General features: G+C 43.1%; 1 protein-coding gene across 1 annotated transcript; it reads right to left on the bottom strand.

The window, feature by feature from the left end:
- Positions 1 to 12746: 12746 nt before the first annotated feature.
- ZDHHC22 (zinc finger DHHC-type palmitoyltransferase 22) lies at positions 12747 to 19928 on the bottom strand. The gene is made up of 2 exons (XM_026120349.2): positions 19163 to 19928; positions 12747 to 14776 (listed from the first exon to the last, which is right to left on the bottom strand). Exons 1-2 carry the CDS (start codon positions 19722 to 19724, stop codon positions 14511 to 14513), a joined length of 828 nt encoding a protein of 275 aa, XP_025976134.1. The 5' UTR covers positions 19725 to 19928; the 3' UTR covers positions 12747 to 14510.
- Positions 19929 to 21138: the final 1210 nt, after the last annotated feature.

Raw genomic sequence — 21138 nt, 5'->3', positions numbered from 1 at the left:
TCTATATAATGAGAAACCATTGTTTTAGTGCATCTCACACTATCCAGTTACTTTTGTATCATTCCGGCTTCTGTGTCATGTGACATGTTAAATGCCCAACATAAGTATAATATCAATGTTGTTTCTGGCCCGAACCAGCTTTTAATTTTAGTTTATCAAAATAATGTCTCAAATTTATTTGCCAAGCTCTATTTCTTATAAATGTCAATAGCTTCAATTATTTTTGCTTTCCATCTATATATTTAACTAATCAAAAACTGTATGTTATTCCATTATTTTCCCTTCTTTGTCTATCAGCCTGACAGGCTGATGCGATGTCAATTCATCCTTCCCCATGATCCTTTGAAATCTTTCCCAGTGGTCTGAAATTCATTGGAAATAGTACTGGTTGTACAGAGAACTTCCTTGTTAGCTCTGGTTAAATTTTCATTCACAATTTATTCAGACTTGCTGACTTAAGAATGTTTAATAACTGTTGTTTAAAATGTCCCAAATTACTGTTTGAAGTAGAAATCAAGCTGTTATCATGATATGAGAGGAATACATCTGGCTTTTTTTCTAATCACTCAACAGAAATTTTTGTGAAATGCTTTTGCCATTCTGTACTGCAGCTCTGTAATTTCCATCTTGTAATGGAACAGTGCCAGCATGAAGATTTCTTCTGCATCTAATACATTTTAAGAAATGGAGGAAATGAGGCTTTTCAGGGCCAAAAGAGGATTGTTCTCTTCTTGTTTTTATTGTGATTAAATTAATTGAGTTAGTTTAATGGAGCTGGAGTGCCTCTTACCATGCCCACTTAGGCAATTTTACCTTTTTCCGTAGCAGCAGTGAGTTTTCTTCTAGGCCACTTAAATTTACCAGGAAGGACAGAGAAATCCAAGAGCAGATAACTTCCAGGACAGAAAACCAGTGTTTATTGTTTTTTAATAGATAGGGCTGTTTGGAAAATTTATGTGTTCTCAATGGAAAACTCCCACATTTTTATTGGAAATGAAAATGTATTTTGGCTGGAAGCTTAGTGTTTTACAGCATTAGTCATAGCATCCATTTTTTGGTGAGCCTCAAACAATGTGGAAATATTCTGAGGACTGTGGGGATGGGGGAAGATATTTCCCTTTACCTTCTTCCCCTTCTTCTGGATTGTTTTGGGTTGTCTGTACAGGAAGGAGGACCCCAGCTTTGACGAGTGGTCCTATCACCTCATGCTGATGCAGCAGAACCTCCTATAGCCAGCCAGAACTGCTCCATCTTCCGTGACACAGGAAGAGACTAACAGAGAGCTCCTGAGTAAGTGAGGATGAAACAGCATCTCCTCAGAGAATTCTTAGCTCAACAAATGCAAATACCATTTTTTCATGTTGGTGTCCCTAAAACTTCTAATTTAAAAAAAAAGGGGGGGGGGGTTGTTTGGTAGAAAATATTGCTGTAGCAGATAGAACTTGTTCTGTATTTGCCAGAGGCAAAGAATTCAATGGGATAATTATTCTGTGAGATGAGCAGTGTTTAGTGTGGAGAGTGTGAAATATGAGCAGACACTAGGAAAGCTATTTAACCCAGAGTGGATGTTAATGCCTATTCATTGTTTCATGCTAAAATCACTTTCCAGCCAGAAGCTAACAGCAGTGTCACCAGTAGTTTTTCAAATGTACTTTAAAAAAAAAAAAAAAAAAAAAAAAAAAAAAAGTGAATCTTTGCTTGCTGCAAAATGAAATTCACTTGAGTCAATTTTGGTATGATCATGGTGTTCTCAAGTCTCAGGGTGAGCAGTCAGGACAGCAGAATCTTGGGTGAAAGGGAGGAAGTCATAGCCATGACACACCAAAACAGACCACAAGAATTAGATCATTGCTTACCACGGAGAAGAGGGATTGTGACCATCATGTGAAAGACATAATATACAGATAACAGGGGACCAGTTTGAGGATGAGTAGTCTATCAGTATTAGCTGCTGGGTGTATATATAACAATACATGAAATATTGCAGGGTCACAAAATCTGTGTCCTATCCTAGCTAATTGCTGGCATTCCAATCCTTCAAGTACTTTATCTTTTGCACCTTTTATTTTCTTCAAGTGTTGTCACTCATGTAAATGATAGTGTTATGCAGCATGTCCAAATATGGTCAGAATTCAGGAAAGGATGATCTTTTCATCAAATTGAAATTCACTATCCCATCTCACTGTTCAGTATCCCATCACTGACTGTGGAATTAGCTGCATGCTTACAGGGTAATGCTTTCTGAGAGCACTCTGAATGTGGGTCGCTGACATCAGTTGCGTGAGAAATAGCCTAAAAGTTTGAAAACATTTATTTCCTCACTAATTGCACAAGTAAGGCAACTCTGAGCTTGAAGATTATCACCTGAACACTGGAAAGCTACCATATATAGCTATAATATATATAGGGTATATAGTATATATATAATATGAGCCATGGCCAGTCCAAAGTGGAACAGAAGCAGAGAGGTGAACTGCCCAGAGGGTCTAACGTGCTCGTGCTTGTGGTCTGTGGTGGCAATGCATTGGTGGAGACTGTCACAGTCAGAGAGGTGATGCCATTCGGAGTGAGATGTTGGTGCACAGATATACCAATGGCCCTTGCTGACTTCCAGCAGTTCCAAGTAAAGCTTAGCTTTCTGAACGTATGCCATGCAGCCAAAGCCAAATGATCTATTTCTTTGAATGACTGGGATGCGAAAAGATAAGACTTGCCTGGACATCAAAAATGTTCCCGTGTTCATTTTTTTCCCAGACAGGCTTAAAACAGTGATGTTAGAGGAAACAGAATGATGTACTGACACTGGAGCCAGTAAAATTATAGGAAGCATTAACCATTATCAGAGTTTCTGAGGCTGGCTTTTTTTTTTTAATTTCCATTGCTTCTGCAGCACCTAAACCCCTACAAATCTGAGACACTATGGCCATCTGATGTACATGTGCTTAGTTTATCAGTGGGCTTAATCGGGCGAGTGGAAGCAAATGAACCCCAATAAAATAAAGATTGTGAATTACTGGGGGTGAGATTCTCAGTATCACTTTTCCTGTTCTATTCTGTTAACATGTCTGTTTTTTCAAGGATCAACACCTTAGGGGAGTACCTGTATGATTACTACATCTAACTGTACTGTCAGCTAGTGCAGTTAACAAACCAACATTCAGTAACCATGCAAGGATTTACTACTACTTCTTAAAAATAATGGCGATAATTGTAGACCACTGCCAGTGGTCCTCACATTAGTATGAGGAAGGGAGGAAAATGACCCATTGTTCTCCAAAACTTAGCTTAACTTTGGGAATGCTTGGATAATTCCCATTTCACATCCTGTTCTAATGTAAGATCAGTCCCGCATCATTTTTGAGTTAACGGGCTACTGCATTCATGTTAGGGCCCTTAAAAAATACACATGTGATTAAAAATAAGCCTGTATTTGCCTGACATTGTTTCTATTTGGAATGAGACCAAATATAGTAACACCCAACTCTTCCTGAATTCTTCTCATGCATTTCCATGGTATCCAAGCTTCAGGTCAGAACTGCTTTAACCTGAGTGCTCATAATTGCATGAAATTGATATTGGCAATTATGTTCACACTTCATGTCCAACAGGTGGTATCATTAGCAGTAACATGTCTAACATGTGCTTTTTTTTTTTTTTTTTTTTTTTTTTTTTTTTTTTGAGATTTGGTCTGGTCTCTTTAATCTCATAGATCTTGATTTACAAGTGGTTTTTCTGATGTGTAATGTCTGCTCTAAGTCTTCTTTTAGTAATTGCAATTGATATACAGTATTTTCTTAACACGACAAAATGTTTGTTTTAAATCGTGCACTGTTCTCAATGCAGTGTAATTTTCCATCTATTTTTCCTAGTCTAAATGATCACATCAGGTAAAAGATAAAATAGGAGAACTTTGAGAGAGGAATTGGTGGCCATATGGCTGACGCCTAAAATCTCAGCAATTTGAGGAAAATTCCATGAAATTTATACTGTGAGTAGGCAACAGCTGTTAGTAAAGGAGAAGAGGAACATAGGTAGAAAGAAAAAGGATACTAAACAGAAAGGTTGTGGAGGCTTTTCTTACAGATGCATGAAAGTACATTTTAAGGTAGCTATCCACATACATAATGTCCTAAACCTGTTTTCTAGGCTTCTCATTAGAAATCTGAACACTATTTTTAACTATGATGATTACTTTTTCCCATTTGATGTAGATGTACAGGCTGAAATGTATCTTGATAGTGGAGATAACTGACTTGCTGCCGTCATTGAGTGCTTGCTATTTTCCCCATTCCCCTCTGGCCAAAAATATGCTCTAGGTCTATGCTCATGGCTTTAATACTGCAAATTGCACCCAGCTCAAAAGCACTTGGCACCCACATTGCTGCTGCTACATGTAGTAATTTAAACAATAACATGTGGCTGGAATTGAGATGGCCCCAGGCTCTGCTCCTTGTCTCACCTTGGACAAGACACTTGTTTTTCTGATTTTAGAGCTGAGGAGATCAAACACTTGTTCCCTATTATAAATACTTCAAGCTTCTCACATGAGAATTTCAATTACTACAAGTCATGGTTGTGGGTTGTCATGGGTCTGGCACTGGATTTTCTTAAGGTTAAACCTTTGTGTGGTTATACTAACTTTCATTTTGTTTCATTTGAATAAATGGAGCTGTTCACTCACTGGGTTAATTGCTCCTAATATAATTTCACAAGTTAGTGTAGCAGCAGGTTCCTTGCGGTTTGTGAAATGGGAAGGAAAAGATATAGGGAGCTTAAAACTCATCATCTCTCTCTATATGGGGAAAATTTTATAAATATCTCATGGCTGATAAGACTAGGGGAATGGAGAGAGTGTTAGCTGGCTATGTTGCAGACATAAAAACCCTTTGTGGTATAAGCCAACATCTGTCTTGCCCACACACATGTGTTACTTCATGTCCCTGCATGTTCCTTTCCTCTTCAGCATGTAAACCTGTTCATGACACTGTGGTACTGCAACATATGAAACTGGGGTCAAAAGCCTTGAGGCTTATCATGTGTTATGCTTCCATATCTAAAGGGTTACTATATTTGAAATCAGAAAAATATGCTGATTGCAGTCCTGGAAGACATCAAGTAAGGCAACCTAATCAACACAACTGAGAAACACATGACTAAAATTAACCATGTGAGTAGTTCAGCTGTAGTTAAGGGGACTATGTCTATGCTTAAAGCTAAACATATGTTTAAATCCTTTTTCCTGGATTAAGCTACAGTGCTCTGCAGCTAGCAGGACTGAATGTATTTTTGTGACTGTCTTTTCATCCATGCACTTTCTGTCCTGCTTGTTTATGTGTATTTACACACTTTGCAAGATTTTGCTAGAGAAACGCATGGATTTGTCAAGGCCTGAGGTGAAAAGGGAGAGGGAATAAGATTTGTTTTTACAAGGACTTGATTTTTGAGACAGCTTACATATTTTTAATTCTCTCAGATAGCACTGTAATTTATAATGCATTAATGAGAGAAATTTTTGTATGCCTGGAAGAAACTGCAGAAGCACAGTCTTGCTACTTACACACCTGCGTTACCGAAGTGATTTAACATTCCACCCAAAATTCACAGTTGTTAGGAGGATCTGACATTTAGCTGCCTAACTGTGAAAGGATTACTTTTTGTGATGTAGCACTGGAAACTTCTGATCACCAGAGTGATGCTTCTAATGCCTATGGGGACTGAAAATCCACAGAGCCTCTTAACACTTTGACTTCAGTGTAATCCTTAATTTTAGGCTTGGATGGAAATTGAAATTATGCATCGGTTAGATTTCCACTGGGGTTTCAGTAAGTAAATTTTATCAAATAAGCATGAAAAGTCATTCTGGTTGATTCATGAATAATAATAGCTGAGCTAATGAAATATCTACTTTCTCCTCATTGGTGTTTTCCAGATGCTGAGATAGTATCCCATTTCTTCCACCTACATTTTTTCCAAATGACCTGTTATGTTTTATGAAAAGTGTTTCCCTCTCTCAGATTTGGAGGGAGATGGAGCAAGAGTAGAGAAGGGAAGAAAGAACCCCCTAAAATAATTTCAGAATTATTAGAAAGTGATCTTCAATCTATTATTACATCTCAGTTTGCCTGTATTTATGTAACTGTCGTATTTAATCATCCCAATATTTCCAGAGATTCTAAGCTTATGGTCTTTCTCACTGTCCCAAAATGGTATTATGAGAAGTTAGCACACCTAACAGTTCATTTTGAGGAAAAGAAAATACAGATTAAACAGAAATATAGACACGTTTTCCTCAGTCTACATACATACACAGTGGTCATTCCGGAAGTGCTTGGTAGGATAAAAGAGGTTAACAATACAAGAAGTTTGGATATCTCTTAGTCATATGGAAATGCTGAGAAAGATTATTATAATTTGTTACTGAATGGAAAAATACCTTAGGGATGTAAAATTGTTAAGTTTTCTGCTTTCTGTCAATAGTAGTTGTAGCATTTACAAACAGAAGCTATACGGGAATCATGTACTCTAATCCCACACTTATAAAAGAAGACCAAAACACTGTGTTTTATCTTCTTTCAACAAATACCACCTATATATAATCATTTTATTTGCCCAATTATTTTTATTTCAGATTACTTACATTGAATAAAACACCATGCTACTAACTAATATTTTGAACACAGCTGAGAAGGCATGAAGTGCAACTCAGAACAGAAAAGCATGATCATATAAAGAAATTCCAGCTGAGTAAGATCAGTATCTGGCCCCCTCTTGACTTAAGTTGTATACTTGTTTTACCTGTGGCTTTAGCAGCCGTCTTGGTAAAAAGTGGCAGCTTCTCTGGTTTATTTTTTCGCACTGTTCTAGCAATACCAGGCTGTTCCCTATCCGCCGCACTTTACTCTCTTCAGCTTACAGCTTGCTAGTTGTGAAGATTCCAGCTTTTCCAGTGTAAGCTTATCCTACAGTTTAACAGTGGAAGAACTGCTAGCTGGAAGTATTTCCTGAAATTTTAACTTGTGATTTCCTTTTCTTAAATTGAACTCTTTATTTCCAGTTACTGACTGTTTATCCAATCCAGAGAATTATTTCTCCCACCCTCCAATATATACATATTAGATTGTCATCACATTTTCCTCACATTCACTTTGGTTGTAATTACCCATACTAGCCAAATATAACCATTTCTTCCTCTTACAAAACTATTTTTCAGCTTCTTAATAATTTATGGCTTTCCTGTGAACTCAGTCTGCTTTGACTAATGAAGGCAGAGCTGCATATAATATTCTGTGTCTTTATTGCATCAGAGCACCATAGAAAAGGTTTATAATATTTTTGTTCCAAGTTCATCTTCATATGCAGTCTGAAACGATGCTATCTTTTTCTGCAGGCTCATATCTAGTTTGACCAACATCACGCTATGATTTGTATGCCAGGCTGGCACACTCCTTCACGTATTACTCACTTTTCTACTCTTCTCCAACATAATTTATACCCTAATAAGCCTTCCTCTTAAATTTCTCCTTTCGCACAAGATACTAATAGCTGGTTGGATGATGTGGGCCATGTCTGGCCAAATTGGTTCAAAATGAGTACTTAGTGCATACAGCCAAAGAGAAATTGTCAAGGGAAAGGTGTGGTGTTGCCTCCAACCTAATTACAGGAGTTCTTCTACCCCAAACCTGCGTCTGATAGAAAGTTTCTGTGTTATATATAAGATCCATGCTTGGGCTAGGGGAGTTTAGTGTGCAGTTGACAGCCTGGACAATAAAATTCCTTTCTGACCTGATGGCATCTCTGATGGCATCTCTTGCTGCAGGGCATTGGCTCTGCCTAGGCTGACTGTGCCTGCCAGGTGCATTGTTATACAGACAGATTTCTGAACAGCTTCAAATTGCCTGACTACCCTGAAGCGATGGGTGATCTGAGGTGGCTGTGGGCTGAATATGCTCCAGACCCAAGAGCTAAGATCAAATACTTGGACCCAGAAATTGGATCTTACAGTTTGGTTTGAAAGTTCAGCTCTTCTCTTGGGATGAGAAATATATGAGTTTTTTGTTTTGTCTTCAGAAGTTAATGGAGGCTCAGGAGTTTCCAGAGGTTTTAAAAGAGATTTTAAGTCTCCATGAACCATATGGCTGACTCGGCTTGGTGACAGCACTTTGCTATCACTTTTTGTTTTCTGGAGTTAGCTGCTTTTTTTCCTTGTTCCTTCTTTCAGAGCTTCATATTCACAGATTGTTTTATTTCTTGGATGATTAGTGACAATTTAAAAATAAAGGAAGATGGCTAGAGCACTGGTAAAATTGCAGTCTAGTGCTTACTAGTTTAGAGGAACAGAAGTGTCCAAAACATTTTTATACACTATGTTGTGGATTTGCATGAAGAAAAAGTAAAATTGATTGTCCTCACAATAACGCTTGCAAAATTTCAATCAAGTTTTTTTTAGTGTAATAAACAGCTTGTTCAATCAAAGTTGTCTTAGTCAAATCTTTCTCACTGAGATTATAGGTGGTCTCTGGAGAAGAAATTCATGGTATCAATACATGCTGCATGGGAGGACACACAGCTGTATGAACCACTCTTATTTAACTGAGCGCTGGACGTTTTGGGAGAAGATCTACTGACAACCTTGAATAAACAAGCTCTCAGTGAAGACTAATAACAAACTGGTATCTCCTTATGAAAGTTGTCAGTATATTAGAGGGACAGTTTCTCCAAGCCTTGAAGCAACTTCCATTGCTCAAAACATTGATATTAGCATTGACTGCTAGCTGGTTGTTGTTTAGTGAAATGCTTTCTCCCTTAGGAGAATTTGATGTTACTTAGAAGCTTTTGTCAAAGCACCTTTCATAGCATCTGGATTTTTTGGATCTGCTTGACTTTGGCAAATCACATTTGGACCTACAAAGACTGCTTATGTTGTACTGGTTAACAGTTTCCTCCAAGCAGTCACAAACCACTAGGGCCCTGGCTAATGATGCTGGATATGTCCACTGTTTTTTTCTATCGCTGGCCATAAAAATCATCTGTGATCTCCAGCAGTTCTGGCTGATAATATCATTCCTTGATAACAGCCTTCAGGACAAAGCTGCACTTAACAGTTGCTTGCTGATTCCCAGGGCACTCTAATGTGAGTTCCACTGTGCTAACCCCATTGCTCAGTGCAGGTATGAGACTCTGAAGGATGCAGTGATGGCCACCAAACTATAGTATTTTCAGCAAATGATGATACACAAGTTCATGTCTTCACCTCTGCTTGTGCAGCATAAGCAGCTGAAAGGCTGGTCTGACATCTAATGGAATTTTTCCTGTCAGGCATGATAATAACCTAGAAATGACTGGTAATAGACTGGGCAAAACAACTGAAAAAGGTGCCAGGAGCTATGCATTCCCCTAAGCCTGTAGATGTACAGTAATCATAGGAAATCCAAGCTGGTAACTATTGAAGGTCAAAGTAGATTAACAGTAACATGTAGAAAATCAGTAGCAGATGGATGAAACTTTCCCATCTCCATTGATCCCAAAGTAAATCTCCTTCACATGTGGAGTTTGCTACTGTCATTCACTCCTTTGCCAGTTTGTAAGTAAACTGAAGTTGCATGCTCTGCATGTCTTTAATTGATTTTTTAGTTCTGGAACTGTTGTTAAGGTATCTGCCTACATGCTAAATGAGGCACTGTGCAAAAAGCAGATGACGCTAATACTTGAGAGCTCGTATTTTTTATTTGTGAACATCTGGGGAGGCTGGAAGATGCTGGCTTTCAAAGCCTCATGCGACTGGCCTGTCTGAGCTCTGACATCACTTGCCAGCTAGGGTCAGTAGGACAGCTGATGCTAAAACCTCTTCTGTGTAATGAAGAAGAGGCTGCTGGCTGGAAAGCTCTATAAGAGGCCTGAAGCACAAATTATTCGATATTTGCTGACTTTTGGGGCAAGCTCCAAGGGCTCATTATTCCTCTGGCTTTTTGGAAAAGATCTAGAAAAACAGGGGTGTGGCCATGCAGTTATTAGAGAACACCCTACTGTTCGTTAATACAGGTTGTTTGGCATTCTGTTTCCATCAATTCAAATATCTAGTGGGGCACACAGACTCCATACGTGCTTCAAATTTTCTTCTCCATGTATTTATTTTGAACAAGTAGGTCTCTGCATTATTCCAACCACAATAGTTTTGGCTAGTCCTTAAACATCTAAGAGAAGTGTTAGTACAAAGATCCTGCTGTTGCTGCTTATGACTTCTACCCCTTCAGCTCTGAGCTCCTCCTTGTAGTATCATTTGTTCTTCAAGTGAGAAAAGCCCTTTCAGCTCTGCTGGAGCTTCTGGTGTTTTCTGTTTGGTGGGGGGAGGGGGTTGTTTTTTCTGTTTGTTCTTTGGGGTTCTTTTTGTTTGTTTTTTGTTTTGTTTTAGTTTTTTTTTCTTTCCCAGAAAGTGATTACTAATGAGTTTTCCCTGTCTAGGCTTTCCGTGTGTCATTTTAGTCAACAGTCAATGAATATAACTTGAGTTGTGCTGTTATACTCCTACCACCTGCCAGATCTCAGTACATCGTTCTCACCAACATCAAATCACTTCTGCTCTCACTGGGGCCACTTTCTCTGATTGCTCTCTGCTGACTGTTGTAAAGATAGGAGCCCTAATCTCTGACCTTGGCTTTTCTTTCCCTCACACCAGGACTGTCTGTCCTCCTCCAGCTCTTTCCTTATAGTTAATGAGTGTCCTCATTCATTTTTTCTGTCTCCTTACAAGTATTTTTAGACTGTGATGATCTCCCTTGAGCTGGCTGTTTCTTAAACAAGATAAATGCTATTTCACATAGTCTTTTCTCATATCTTCCCTCTGCCTTATTACTTGAGACTCTTTATTTTTTAACTCTATGTTCTCTGAAGATATCCAATGAAGAGCTTTTGCATGCAGGCTTTGAGGACTGCCTAACACTGTAATATGAAGAGGAACACCACCCACTTATTTTTTAAGGGGTTCTTACTATATGTAAGAACAATCTTGCACTAGTTTACTTACAGTTGCATTCCCCAGTTTGTTCTGTACCTTCACTGCAAGGAATTCTCAGGCCTTAAAGATGGCATCATTTCTTCAGGTAGCCATGCTTAAAATAGACAAGCCACTAAGTAAATTTTTTTTGTCTCTGCGCAACTTCTTAGGCAACAGGGAGCTTTTCCTTCATCCATTAACATTATCAGAGAAGAACTGATGCTCCTCTGATTTTCCAAAGCCCAGAGAAGCCCTGAATATTTTGTTTTTAAAAATGTTAGAAGTAGTTAAACATTGTCACAAGAAATCATGTTTCAAAATATGTTCGTATTGCAGCTGTTCTTTAATAACACACAAATAATAAGTAATGGCTCTCTAACCATAGAAGATGGGAAGGTTTCATTGTTTACATTTATAATACTTCAGAGCCATCAAAGAGATTTAGCTGAGAATTTCTGACATTGCCACTGAGCTCAGCCTTCGTTTACTAATTCATGGCTAAGAGCAAAGATTCTGTTTGGAGTTGTTAAGCCCTGTTAGATTTTCTTCCCAAGGATTTCTAGAAGTGCATATGCAGGTATGACAGGGAAGGGATGTCAGGGCAGCTGGGTAATTAAAGAGCTGCTCACAGCTGTTCCTGCAGAACCACTGCTCTACCCCAGTTCACAGGGTTGTGAGTGAGCAGAGAAATAAGCCAATATACAATGTCACTGTAATGTTACATTTTTACAGCTCTTTTCATCCCAGATAATCATAATTGGAAAGGTTGTATACATACCACTACCACTGAAATACAATAGTTTGCTGCAGAGGAACTGTTTAACTGCTTAAAATGGCAAAGCAGTGACTTACAGTCAGGAACACAGGTATCCAACAGAAAGAATGATTGTAGGGAACTGTGCTGTGGTTACCCAAACTGGGAATCCTTTCATCCTGTACTTCAGCAAGGACTGAGTCTTTGCCGTGAGGGCAGGTGACTGCATCCTTGGCAGGGGGACCAGGCATGATCCAGCGCTCATGTGAAGAGGCAACAGGCTTCATGGACAGCTGTGCTGTGCGTGGGCTGTCCTTGCAGAGCACCCCACCAAAACTCAGAGCTGGCAGTGCTTTTCTCAGCATGAGGCACCTGATGAGCTTACAGCCAGAGGCAGCGTGTCAGCAGGCTAGAACAAGCTGCCCGAAACTGCAGCATCAATCAAATGACAAAAGCAGAGGCCAAGGATGTCAAAACATAATTTCTGCTGACATGAGGAAGCTACTGGCTGAAATCTTGGGAGCCTGTTGCCTTTAGAAATATGTAAAAAAAGAAGTTTGCCCAACCAATTGGTGGAAAGGAATAATTCTGGGACTCCTTCCAAGGCAAGGGATATGGCATGAAGTGCTGGCTCAAGTTCCAATGACAAGGTGACTGTCTGCTCACCATCTTACCAAGAAGGAATAATTTATTTCAAGATGCCATTGTGGATGATGATAATAGCTTAATTCTCCTGTAGCTTTCATTTGAGGCTCACACTGTTATTTATAAATAGAAATTAGAATGCCTGCAAGCTGATTGTTAGATGCATTTTTAGATTGGGATTTAATGTAAAAATGGTGAAATAACTTATCCAAAATCATATAATGAATTATTGGCAAAGCCAGTAAACAAATTCTAACTTTTTCCTTCAATGTGAATGTATGTATGCTGTAACAATTGTACTTACTTCCATGTACAAAGACAGCTAATAAACTGTTAAAAAGCACAATACAGCTAATGTAAAAAATCAAAACACTTTTTATTGTTCACTGTTAGTGAAAATACAGCGTATTACACATGGAAACAGTGGTGCATTCATATGAACACACACAGCGTGGAAGAGCTTATATACTGTACGTTTTAAGTATCCAGCTAGGGTTTTTTTTTCAGTATATTCTCATGGTTACTCTGCTCATCACAATAGACTTTGTTTGTTACTGATCCAAATGCGTGTACAAGCGTGAAGCTGTGAAGGACATTTATAAAGCCTATAGGAACGAGTGCCTCTGCTCTGCCACATGAGAAACACAAGAATGAAAGTGGATCTGGTGTGTTCATCCACCTGGGATGCACTGTGAGCGTTTTTTGAGGAAGATAATTCCCTTTTCACTGTTCATCAGCATACTTCCCAGCCTATTAAAGAGAAGCAACAGCTTCCCGGCGAGCCCATGGAAGCTGAGGCAGTTTGCCAAAACAGAGGCTTCTTGTTACAGCTGCTGGGGAGCCCAGCGCTATGATCCTGGCAGAGATGTCATGGTATCCTTTCTTAAGGCACCTATTAGTGCAGGATCTCAACACTGATCTCACAGGCTGTTGCTGCAACTGGAAACCAACTGACACATTAGGCTGACTAATCCCTGTAGTAATTCCACTAACCTCCTTAATGGAGTTATAACATGGATGAATTTACCCCTCTGCAGCAATGAAAGAGGGAATTGTCCTGGAGAGCCTATAAACCTGGTGCAACAGGGATGTCTGAGGTAAATATTTTTAGTTTTGTTTTCCGTGTAAAGTGTCCTGATCAGCTAGAAAACCTCCCTGTCTTCTGGGAGTCTGGACTCTTCACAGCACAAATGGTGCAGGTGCCCTGTCTGGCAGGGCGATGCATCAGGGCTCAGGTGCACCAGCAGGGCTCTTGGCACCCTCTGCACAGCTCCGTGTGTGTGCACCCTTCCCTCGCTCTCCCTCAGCCTGCCCTGACGCACAGCTTCCCAGACACAGCCTTTACATTCACCTCTGCAGTTTCCTCTCCCTGTGTCTCTGCATTACAGTGATTTATCTGCCGGCTGCTCCCTGTCAGAAGAGCAGCTTTGCCGGGACTGTGTCACTGGGCAAAGGACTGCTGAAAATAAGTAGCAGAGCTACAGTCCTCACTTATCACTGCACAGGGAGGAAAACAAGTGCAGAAATGGAGAAAGTTGGCTATCTCTTTTTTCTCTCTGATTTTCTAGCTTGTGGAGAGAAGGTTTATCCACCTTCCTAGCCATGTGTGTAGCCTGCTCCTAGGGTGGCTTGGTTACCTTGCAGTTCTATCATTAAAGGCTTCTCAATATCATAAAGTTGCTTTAGGTATATAAGAGCCAAAGACACCCTACAAAACCCTCCCAAGGAACAGATACTGTTTCTACAGTACCAGAGCCCAGGCTCTCTGAAAGCTCCTGCTGCAATTCATTAGGGAAGGTATAGGCTGGCTGGTGGGGTCTGGGGCCCGGAGAAGTCAGGCAGGAAGCATAGGAAGGTCTGACTAATTTTTCTGCTAGTTCAAAGGCTGTTTTCATGTACACAGGTGCAGTGATGTGACTACTAAGCTGCAGTATCTCTTCATCTACATGGTGTGTGATCTTGTTAATAGGCTAAATTCATTCTGTTAGTTAGCCAGTCCTTTCCTCCCACAGAGGCTGCAAACCCGAGAGATGGACTAGCCCAGCTCTTCAGTGATCCAGAGAGAGTGGGAGAGAACAAGGAAGGTGCTGTGTGTATGAGATGCACACACACTCCGGGATTTTATTTCTCTTTCTGCCTATGGTAGTTACTTCCGACATTCAGCACAGGGATGAGAAGTCCTAGAAGCCACCTCTTCCCAAAGACCTCTCGCAGGTTCTCCCTCCAGGGCCGGGCTCTTACCACCATCCCTTTCCGCACCTGGTACCGCGTCTGCCCACGTAAGATCAGCAGCATCTGGTGGCAGCAGAAGCCAGCACAGGCCAGGCCGATCCCAAGCCAGAGGTAGAGCATGAGGATGACAAACATCTCAGAGCTGAGGAGAGCCCCTGTAAGCCGAGAGTCAGGGGAAGGGAAGCATTTTAGTCACATCTCACATGTCAGTGTAACAGCTCCCCAAGAACATTCGGCCCGGACAAGGGAAGAGCTGGCCTGATTCCATAGCAGCTGTCCAAGTGGGGAGTTAGAAAAAAGGCAGGATAGTATATATACTATATATACAGCACTATACTAGAGTGTTTTCTTTGTAGTGTTCCATGCAATGAATCCTAATGGGGAAATACTAAAATGGTAGCAGTCTCAGTAGATTTCTCCCTTTGCTCTTAATGTGAGGATCTAGATTTCTGAGGCAAATTCAAAGGGAAGTGAAACATATTTGAAAGACCTCAGCACTATTGTGAAGACTGGTTAAATGATTTAAGGACCTACCTGCTAATCACAGTGAAACTAAGCTTCCTAGATTCCTTTTGAAAATGGCTGTGGGTGCTACAGCATTTAGATTGTTCCAGAAACCTTGCTGTGTGCAGTAGTACTAGCTCAAAGATTTGGGATTCACCACTGTGTATATGTATATAATATCTTAAAAAGAAATGATCAATAATGCCATTCCTAGCACTGAGCAAATGCAGTTTTCATATGAGTGCATGAAAAAAACCAGAGAATTTTCCATAATATTTCCAAAATATAGTCCAAATTCCTTTTTAAACCTGCTGCTAGAATGCTCAAAACATTTTATGTGGCTAAAACTCAGAACTCAACAGTTTTTGTAACATATATTTATGATGAATGTATTTAAATTAAAGAAACATTCTGTGGGCCCTTCTCTCTACAATGATTCTAGAACTCCTTCTGGAAAATATTAGTATAGTAGCAGTTATCACTGAGTGACCTTTCAGTGCCTAGGCAGACATAAACCCGTTAAAATAGTAGTATGTGTGTGCATATGAATGTGTACACACTTTTAGTTTGTATATACTGATATACTGTTAAACACCCGTATTTACACACAGGCACATAGAGAGAATGAAATATGTGCTAATTCCTGCAAGGTTTAAAAATAAGAAAGCTCTCAAATGCTCCCTTCTGGAAGAACGTGTGACAGGGCAGTTGCAGGCTCTGGGTCCGCTGTATCTGCAGGAGGCCTGTGAGGAGCAGTGCAGGAGCGCTGCCTCCGGCCCCGCAGGAATCCCTGCCAGAGCAAGGACTACGTGCTTAGTAGAGGGTGCTCCCTAAAACAAGTACGTGGCTGCTTTAGGCTTGAAGTTTGATACAAGGGTTGCTGGATAAACGTCTCTTGCTTCCCTTATACAGAAAGCCAGAGTGGATGGTGCCACTTGGCCTTCCTGCCTCCGAATCCCAGCTTTTCCACCTCACAGTGCTGCCAGTGAGAGGTCGGGACTGACCAGGATGTTCACTCCAAGCTTTGAGCTTGGCTGGGTGGATCCATTTGAGGATGATTTGTAAGGAGACTGACTAATGCCTAGAGCATTCAGAGATTGTCCTCAAGACTAGAAAATGGCACTGGCATCAGTCAGTTTGTTTTCTAAAGGCAGTGTCGTCTTTCCCTTTTCATCAGCTCCTGTTCAGTTCAGTGGGCTTCATATGCAGTACAACAAGGGGAGAGCAAACCCTTTAGGATGATGACAATTCCTCATACCAGTTCTGTCAGAATAGCTTAATGAATTAGATAGGAACTCCAGAGCCAAACACGGGCTTCTTTGCCCTTCTTTTACTGGGCCAGAGTGTGACAGGGATTTGTTCCTTTCTACAGCTGATATTCAGATGGGAACATGGAGAAAAATAGCTATTTTCTTTAGAATCTTATAAATAAAGCTTATAGCCAGCATGGCTATAAGTTTTACTTCTGTGCAAGCTGCTGAAATTCAACATTGAGCAAGAAATTACCCTTGTCTCCCCTTGCAAATGTTATGCATCTCTGAGCCATGTTTTCCAGATACAAGGTTTTTTAACCTTGTTTTCAGGTTAGCTACATAAAACACTTTCTATCATTTCTTTCGTGGATCCAATCTGACCTGTATTTACAAAAGTATTGTTCATTTGTCCCTCATCACCACATCCCATTTGAGTCTCAGATTCACTTTTGCTCTACCCGACCTGGTGTGATATCAAGTTTATTGCCATACGTTATCTATGCCAGAAAAGCTGAATCACAAAGCTGAAATTACAGACTCTGTGTCAGATTCTTAAATCCAAGCCTGAGCACAGTCTGGCATAACTAGCCAACTGAAAATTTTCCCAGCATGGAGGCAGGACACATTTAGTTGATGTAAGACTGGTAGACCCACCATTCATTACCCTCCAGTCCTGCCTCCGGTGTAGAGGACATGCTGTAGAAAAAGAAGACAGGTGTGTTTTTTCTCTGCTATAGCACTTCTCTTTTTGGATCTCTCAACAATTCTCAAGTAATAGTTATGTTAGCTGAGTGAGAAAAATTTTGGATGGATGATCCTTCTGGGTTACTACACCAGACTGTGCTTTTCTTTCGTGAACTGGAGGTTAAATGTGCTGGTAGAAAATGAGTAGGCACTTCTTCCCAAGGAACAAACACCCTGCTCATTGTCTGTATATTGCTGTGTGAGGCAGCAGCTTTCAGCTCCAGCCAAGCTGGGAATCCAGTGGGAGATGGGAGCTGTTGCCTCTCGAGTATGTTCTAGCTCCCAGCTCTCAGCCCTGCATACAGCCCAGTTGTGTCCCACTCAGATCTTGCCCATGTGCTGTCTTTGGCACTGCACATTGCTGACACCAGAATTTGGTCACTTCAATGACTCCTCAAATATGTATCAAGATCCATCTTGGTGCAGATGAGCCCACAGAATCAGAGACACGTAACTAATTCCTTGACAATCTCCTCCCACATCCCTGCCCCGGTCTGCTGCGTTGAGCGGAGCTTAGACACTGGGGAAAATCATGCCCTGTGTTTTTAATGTTAGTAGAGCTCATGTAAAATTATTTACAAAAATCATTCTACTTGGAAAAAATGACTCCATAAAAATGTCATGGCAGGATTTCATGTTTATTTTCTCTCAGTGATTACCATGACAAATCTGCTAATTTGCCAAGTAGAGAGATATTTGTTTGTTTTCAGATGGCAAACCTGCAAACCCAGCCTGGAACTAAAAAAGCTAGCTGGGGCCTCTCTGGCTCTCGTACCACCAGCAGTGAAGATTCCACAACTGAATCATAATCAACACTTCTGGTGGTGGCGCATGAGCCAGAACAGATGCCAGACCTTTATTATGGAGCTCAGTTGAATTCTGTAAAGCTAAAAAATATGGAATACCTATTTTAGTTTGTAAAGGAAACTGATCCAAGTCTGCTAGGCATGAGTTGCATATGGGGGAAAAATGACATTTTTCTGCAGTCACTTTCGGGGCAGAATAACACACTAAGCTCACTGCATAGTCACTTCTCAGAGATCAGGCTTTATTGACAGCTTTTATCTAGCTCTTAGGTTTGGACAGAGAAAGGATTGAGGCTAGAGAGTTTGGGGGGCATGCTGAAAGGTGAAGTAACAAGGTTGGAAGAGCAGAGGAAGAGTTGTGGGAGCAGAATCAGGAGGAGGAAGGGAAGGGTTTGGGAGATTTATGGAAGAGCAGGAAGAGAGGGGAAGACAGAAAAAGCAGAAGGAAAGGTAAGGGATGGTGAAAGGAAGGAAGAAAGAAAAGAATTTGCTTTTGGTGCAGAGCTCTTGCAGGGAGCGGGCACATAGAGAATTTCCACCTCTCTGTGGAACCATGTCCCAGACTGGGGTCAAGAAAAAGCTTGCTAATTGTGTCACATTAACTTTCCTCTTGGTTTCTAGAAGCTAACTGTTGCCTGAACCTGAATTCTCCTGTGCTGGAAGAATGACAAGGTAATAGTAAGTTTGCACTGCCAGGGTAGGAGGTGGGTTACAGTGAATGCAACGGGTGCATGGACTTAGATCAGGAGAGTGGGACTATCTCTACTGGGATATGAGGAACCTGAAGATCTGTAGGATATGAAAACATAAAGACCCACCACCACCTGCCACCTCTGCCTGTAGGATAGCAAAAACATGCCCCTTACTTATAGGGCAATGACTGAAATCTTCTCTCTCCTCCTGTCTAATTGCAACACATTCCCTGCATGACCAACAACCCTGTTCTATCACTGACAAGCTGGTTTTGTTTTTTTAGTCTAATGCATTATGAATAGGGCTGTGGCTGTAACCTGGAGCAGGTTCCAGCCTTTATTTCAGCTGAGGCAAACCATTTGCAAACACTGTCTCTAGACTCTGAACAAGGCTTTACTGAACACAAATAATTCTTGCTCTTGCCCATTCCTCCCTCTACCAACCTAATCCCTCACTACTGGGGAAAGAACATGTCCTCCCTCACACCCCAGGGGCCCAGGAGGAGGAACATGCTCCTCATCTCTGAGGAAGGAGTTCTTACCTGAGAAGAACTGGCTGATGGAATGAGGCAGAAGAGTGAGGAAGGCCAGTGGATTTGCGAAGGACACGGAGAGTGCGACAGAAATGTAAGCCATGCCTGCCACCAGGGAGTCGAGGCAAGCCAGGGAGGTGTAGAGGCAGAACATGATGAAGTTCCGCATGTTCCTGCTCCCGATGCAGTTCCCTGTGAAGAAACAGTGGTGGTCATGCCTCTGGGTGATTCTGGCACACAGTCTACAGAAGTGAGTGCTGGGCAAGGCTGAGCCAGGGGACCTGCTTCCGTCCAGCCAGTCCGCCACCACTTCGGCTCCTTTGCCCAAGTTTAAGCCCTTGCCCAAGTCCTCAGGGGAGCTCTGGATCACAAGTACGTAGTTGCCCAGGGCATTAGCTGAGAGGAAGAGGAAGAGGGCCCCATGCAGCAGAGCAGGAGAGAGAAGTGAGGTGGTGGAAGGATCTCTGAACATGCTGGGGATGAAGAGAAAGATCTGGAGGACGAAGGTCACTAGGGAGATGCACAAGAAGTAGGCTGGAGCAACAACATTGAGCAACCTGAGAACTAGCATTGCGGATTACATTCCTGCAGGGGAAAGCAAGGAGAGAGCAAACATCACCGCTTCGGCTGCACACTTCATCCTTCCATTTCCTGCCGGTCCCCAGCCCCGCGCCGGCCCCGCTCCACTCCGCTCCGGAAAATGCTCTCCGGGGACCACTCTCCCTCGCCGCCGCCCCCCGGCACCGGCGGGGCCGGGGCACAGGGACCGCGCGGGGGCAGCGACCGCTCCCCGGCGCCTGGAGGAGGCACCCCGGCCCCAGCGTCTGCCTCCGGGGCACTTGCAGCGACGATGCCCCGGAGGGTCTGCGGAGGCTGGAGGGGAGAGCCGGGCTCCTGCGGCGTGCCGGCTGTGTGGGCACCGCTCTGCTCGTCTAGCAGAGCCTCTCTGCCAGGCAGGGTCAGTTTTGGTATTGCATGAGAGGAAAAAAGGTGGTGCTGGAGGAAGGGGGAGTGAATTGAAAGGGGGGGGAGGAGAAGGGGAGGGGGGGAGAGGTTGCTCTAATCCACTGCAATACGGATCAAATCCAATGCTCTAATTTATCCTTTCAAGCCACGGATCTACAGATTACCTCAACGACCGCTGCCCTGCTCTGCACGAAATTAGAAAATGGACAAAACAGCTGGTCAAGTGCTGTCCGGCTGCAACCTGCGGCGCGGGGCTCCCGAGCGGAGGCGGCCCCAGAGCCGCGGCCCCGGCCGGGCGCAGCGCATCGCCCCCGGCCAGCCGGGCACCCCGGCCGCGGCCGCGCCGGCCCCGAGCAGCGCCCAGCCCCGGGGCTCTGCGGGGCAGAAGAAAGCCGGGGCGGGGGCAACCAAACGCAGCGAGGAGCTAGCGCGGTCTCCGTGTGGGTGCCGGCACCCCGAGCACCCCCTCGCCTGCAGCCCCAGCGGCTCCCCGCTGCCCGCAGCGCCCCGGCGGCCCGGGGAGGTCGGTGCTGGCCGGCCCCGCGGCGCTGCGGGCTGCACGCCGCCACCTTGCAGCCCCCCCGGCCCGGCGCGGCGCGGCGGGGTGCGCCGGTACCGGGCTGCCTGGCGCCGGCAGGGCCGCTGCTGCCGCCCGGCCCCCCGCGCCGAGCCGCCGCCACCGCCGGGAGCCGCGCCGGAGCGCAGCCCGGCCCTGCCCGGACTCTCCCTCCGGGTCCCTGCCCTCCTTTGCCGTCCTCTTTCTGTCCTGCCTGCGCCCCTGCCCGTCCTGCCGCTGTCTCGCTCCCGCACTCGCTCTCTCCCTCTCCTGCCCTGGGTCTCTCCCTCCCCCTGTCCCTTCCAGTCCTTGTCCTGTCCCTGTCCTCTCTCTTCCTCTGCCTCTCCCTGTCATGTCCTTTTCCTTTCCGGTCCTTGTCCTCTGCCGTCCCTGTCCCTCTCCTCTTCTGTCCTTGCTCTGTGCCCTTCCTCTCCCTATCCCTTCCCCCACCCCTGCCCCGTCC

The sequence above is a fragment of the Dromaius novaehollandiae genome, chromosome 5 (assembly GCF_036370855.1).
Source record: "Dromaius novaehollandiae isolate bDroNov1 chromosome 5, bDroNov1.hap1, whole genome shotgun sequence".
NCBI classification, from domain to species: Eukaryota; Metazoa; Chordata; class Aves; order Casuariiformes; family Dromaiidae; genus Dromaius; species Dromaius novaehollandiae.
This window is presented reverse-complemented; position numbering and strand designations above follow the sequence as displayed.